This window comes from Tupaia chinensis, unplaced genomic scaffold (genome assembly GCF_000334495.1).
Source record: "Tupaia chinensis unplaced genomic scaffold, TupChi_1.0 Scaffold000415_1, whole genome shotgun sequence".
Lineage (NCBI taxonomy): Eukaryota > Metazoa > Chordata > Mammalia > Scandentia > Tupaiidae > Tupaia > Tupaia belangeri.
In genome coordinates this window covers 3,523,543-3,528,191 of record NW_006159920.1, presented here as the reverse complement: position 1 = coordinate 3,528,191, position 4,649 = coordinate 3,523,543, and the positions used below count along the sequence as shown (strand labels likewise).

Below are 4,649 nucleotides of genomic sequence, written 5' to 3'. Positions count from 1 at the left end.
CCCGAGAGTACACGGTCCGCCCGCAGTCGTGCTCCACTGCATTCTCCCGCAGGAAGAAGTAAGCGAACAGCCCGATGTCATAGGCCGCCACAAAGTTTGGCTCTGGGGGACAGAAGGGGACGAGCCGGCAGTCAGGCAGGCCAGTGGCAAGGAGGGGCAGAGTCGGGGGACTAGACTATTTCAGTTTTCCCAAATGGGCACCCTGACACCCACCTCCTCCCACCCCCCTTGCCAGCCTGCATTCTCCCGCAGGAAGAAGTAAGCGAACAGCCCGATGTCATAGGCCGCCACAAAGTTTGGCTCTGGGGGACAGAAGGGGACGAGCCGGCAGTCAGGCAGGCCAGTGGCAAGGAGGGGCAGAGTCGGGGGACTAGACTATTTCAGTTTTCCCAAATGGGCACCCTGACACCCACCTCCTCCCACCCCCCTTGCCAGCTTGGCGGGCTCTAACTGTGTTCCCACCTCCAACACAGAGCCCAGCTGTTCTCACAGTTACCACGTGGCCTTGAGCACTCACTGGTGCCAGACACTTGTCGCACACCCTTTGTATGGAGTGACCCATTTGATCCTCATAGCTATGGGCTAAGTCCTCTGATTATCCCATATTACGGGTGGGAACATCGAGGCAGACAGATTAAGCACTCGCTCATGGCCTCACAGCAGGAGGAGAAGCAGGAACTCAGCCCCAAGGGACGGGGACTTTATGGCTCCCTCCCGTTTCCTCTTCCCTATAACCTTCTTGCAGTCACTTCATAACTCTCCTTTCCCTCGTCGCCCATCCTCATCTGCTCGGGACCTCGGGGTGTGTGAACTGGTCTGAGCCCCATCTCCTACATGCTCTGGCCTCTGGGCAGACCTCTGCCCTACACTGGCCTCTCTGGGAGCCACGCGTGAGCCTTGCAGAGGTTAGGCAGGAAGGAGGAAGTTGGGGGTGTCAGGATCACCCTGGGGTTGGGTGTCCTTACCATTGAGCCACTTGGAGTTGTACTGGGCGGTGCGAAGTGGAGGCCCGCTGCCCAGGCTGCGGTAGATGGCGGGGTCCCGACCTGAGAAGTCGATGACTGTGGCCGCGTAGAGCTCCCCCTGGGAGGAGATGACGGCTGTGGAGTTGTGGCGCGGGTCATAGGGGCAGCGGGCCACGCCATTGATCTTCTCAATAGTCCGGCTGAGGTTCCCCACCTGGGGACAAAGGGAGAAGGGCACGCTTTTCTCTGAGGTGCTAGGGCCACCTGTTCTTTCCACTTGGGAGTTTGGTTTCCCCCTGAGTTCCCGGCCTCCCTGCGCCAGCGTCCTCTTCACTGCCCACCCGCAGTCCCTCCACAGGAGCAGCCATCGCAGAGGGTGGGGGCTGCCAGGAGCTGCACTTGCCTCTGGGCCTTCCCCCATCAGGACCCTCCAAGGTAAGGCTGACGGAGAAGACACAGGTCTGTTTAAATTTCAGGTGACTAATGAATGATCTTTTAGGATACGCTTGGACCAAATACAGCACAGGACATATCTAAGATATCATTTGTTGTTTATCCGGAATTCAAATCTAAGTGGTCCTTTTTTTAAACAAACAAACAAAAAGTATATTGAGGGACCAGCAGTTGGCATAATGGCTATGTCGCTGGACTCCCATGTAGTTGACTGTGGTTCAAGTCCCAGACCGGTGGTTTGAACTCACGCTGGGTATGTGTGCGTGCGTGCCCAAGATCCCGAGACGAGAATGGAGGAGAAGGGATTGTGGTGTGGCCATCCCCCGGGGGGTGATTTCTCTCTTTCTGTCTCTCTCTGTCTTTCTGGTGAGTGTACATGCCCTATAGCAAAAACCTCTCAAAGAAAAAAAAAAAAAAAGTGTATTGAGAGAGAAAGATTGGCATCCTCCAAGAGTGTCTCATGCCATAATCCACCCCCCCCCCCCAACCATCACAGCCAGTCAGGACCATGGGTGCACACCTGGTATGTACAGGTCAGCTGGAGAACCGAACCCACGGTCTTCCATATGGATTCAGCATCACTGAAGCGGCGCTTTACTGCTCTACCATCAAGCCATGGGCCTGCTTCTTCTTTTTTTTTTCTTTGCTCTATTTGGCAAGTCCCACCCGTGGCTGTGTGCTGGGTGCTGAGTGAGAGACGCTGCCTTGGTGCCCCTCACCCTGCCTACCTGTCTGCTGCAGCACACCGGAGAGAAGGCGTTGGTCCCACACATGAACACCTTCCGGCCAGTGACGATCAGGACACGCACGTAGTTCTGACACTCCTCCTGAGGCAAGAAGGGAAGTGACGAAGGGCCCAGTCCTCCAGAGTGGTACTGTTGTCCTTGCCCCACACTCCCATGCCACATGTGCAATAGATTCTAGAACACTCACCTCCACCCCAGACCCACCCTGCTCCCCTCCACCCCAACTGTCTCTGCATTGCTGCCCACTCAGATGCTCAGGACCAACCGAGCAGGGGACCTCAAGCACCCTGCCAGCTTCCCGTCAGGCCCTGAGACCGCCACGGCCACGTACCTCCGTCTTCCCTTTGCTTTGGCAGGAGCGGCGCGTGTCCTCGTTGGAGGCCCACTCTGTGGCCTGTGGGAGGGACACAGACATCACATGGCTGTGCCAGTCACTGCCACTCCCCACCAGGAAGCTGCAAAAGGGTCAGGGGCAGCCTGCAGGGTAAGGCCTCCTCTCAGGTCACCCCTGTGGACCTGGGAGGGTTGCCAGGTCTCCTTATCCAGGAGCTTTTACGGCATGGACATCCCCTCAGCCCAGCACCCTGTCTGCTCAGGTCAGGGGAAGCCTGGAGCAATGTCTCCCACTTGGTTCATCAGCTCCATGCAGCTGTTCTAGGACTTCCTGATTCTTCCTTCCCCAGAATTGCCAAGGAGCTGCAAGTGACCAGGAAGGCCCTCCGGTACCTGCCAGGCCCTGAATGGGGGTTGGGAATGTGCCTCTGTGACGTGCCAGAGGTCCTGTAGGTGAGTGGGAGGCAGGGGGGAGAAGGCTAAAATCTGCAAACCTTAGATCCCGGGCCTCTGTTTCACTTTCCCTCTCTGACCCTGCAAAGTGTTTGGGTTTTCCCCCCTTAACCGTAAGGACGCAAGTTCTGTGCGACTTGCTTAAGGCTGCATAGCTGGCATGTGTGCAGCAGGAACTGGAACCACTTCTGATTCCCAAGGCCATGTGCACTCTCTCCCATCGTCCCCAGGGCCCAGGACTTTGCCTTTCCTGCAGCTCTCTCCCTGGGTGAGCTTCTCTGCATGCTCCCCTCACAGCATCAGGCTGTGTCCCAGGGTGACGTGTCTGGGGACTCAGGGCTGGGGAGCACAGTGCCATGTTAAAATAAGCCCATGGCATCAGGAGAGGACTGTCCCCCCACCAATTCCTCTTCCCCTTCCTCTACACTGTCTCTACTCTCTCTGGGTGGCAGCTGAGAGGAGCGACACCCTTCAAGTTTGGGCAATGTCAACAGTGCTCATGCTGGAGTTCTGGGTCACATGTTTAAGCATGATCTGCCTAACTGTCCTGAGAAAAGCAGCCTTGAGCAAGCAGCTCTCCCATCCAAATGGGAAAAAACCCACCTGCTTTTAACTCTTGGGGACTGGTGATGAGTTTAGTCAGGCCTTCCATCAGAGCTGTGGGCAGACGGGCTCATCCTGCCATGCCAGGCTGGAGCTCAGGCCTCTGCTTCTCCCACACCTTGGAGAAGGGCAATGACCCCTGGCATCTGGCCATAGATGACAGGGTTCATCTGGACAGAAACAACTGAGTGCTGTCACACTCAGGGTCTGAGAGAAGACAGGGAAAAAAAAAAAAAAAAAACCCAAAAAACAAAAAGCAAAAAACCCCAGAAACAAAAAGGCACACACACACACACACACACACACACACGAACCCTCAGGGTCTCTAGAGCAGAAAAGATGACCCATAAACACTTCAGATGTCCGCCAAGGTCTAGACAGCAGGCATGGGGAACTGCATAGACAAAAGGTCCTTGTTGGGACCCTGGGATCCCTGAGCACAGCATTTTGAAGGGGTCAACCCTGTTCCTGAGGCGTGAGAGTCCCACTGTGTGGGATGCAGTGTGTACAATAAAAAGGAGTACGGGTTGCACTGACTCCCACAATGGGACAGGCACTGCGTCAGGCACTTGGCACACTTGCACTCTCAGCCTCACGACAGCTAGTGAAACACACAGCCATTACTTGTTTTATAGAAGAGGAAACGAAAGCCCAGAGAGGTCGAGCAATTTGCCCAAGGTCCCACAGCTGGTGAGCAACAAGTCCAAGATGCAAACCCAGACCAGTGACACCAGAGCTAAGCCTTTTCTTCGATGTCCCTGCAACCTCTCACCAGGCATAGATTTCTCAAACCAAAAGTGAGACTGCATGGCCCCCAGAGAGCATGTATATTTATAAAGACAACAACACAGAATGGGCTGTTTAAAATTATTTTCTTTATTTTAAATATACTTGAAAAAGCAATTTTATCAGAATAATGATGGGCAGAGTTTAAAAAGTTTAATATTATGAAAAATAGTAATAAAATCTCCAGCAACTCACTCTTTTCAAATCCCAGCCCCCTTTCCACTCTTTTAGCTATTTCTCTTTGGTTTTCCTTTAAAATCAATTTCTCAGAAATACCTATCAAGGCTGGCCCCACAGCACGGCGGTTCAG

General features: G+C 54.3%; 1 protein-coding gene across 1 annotated transcript in view; it reads right to left on the bottom strand.

Moving 5' to 3' along the window:
* SEMA5B (semaphorin 5B) overlaps positions 1-4,649 on the bottom strand; it is a 53,760-nt gene that overhangs the window by 20,374 nt on the left and 28,737 nt on the right. The window contains 4 exon segments of the mRNA XM_027774219.1: positions 3-102; positions 966-1,179; positions 2,147-2,245; positions 2,496-2,558. Of these exon segments, the coding sequence (XP_027630020.1) occupies positions 3-102; positions 966-1,179; positions 2,147-2,245; positions 2,496-2,558 (476 nt within the window).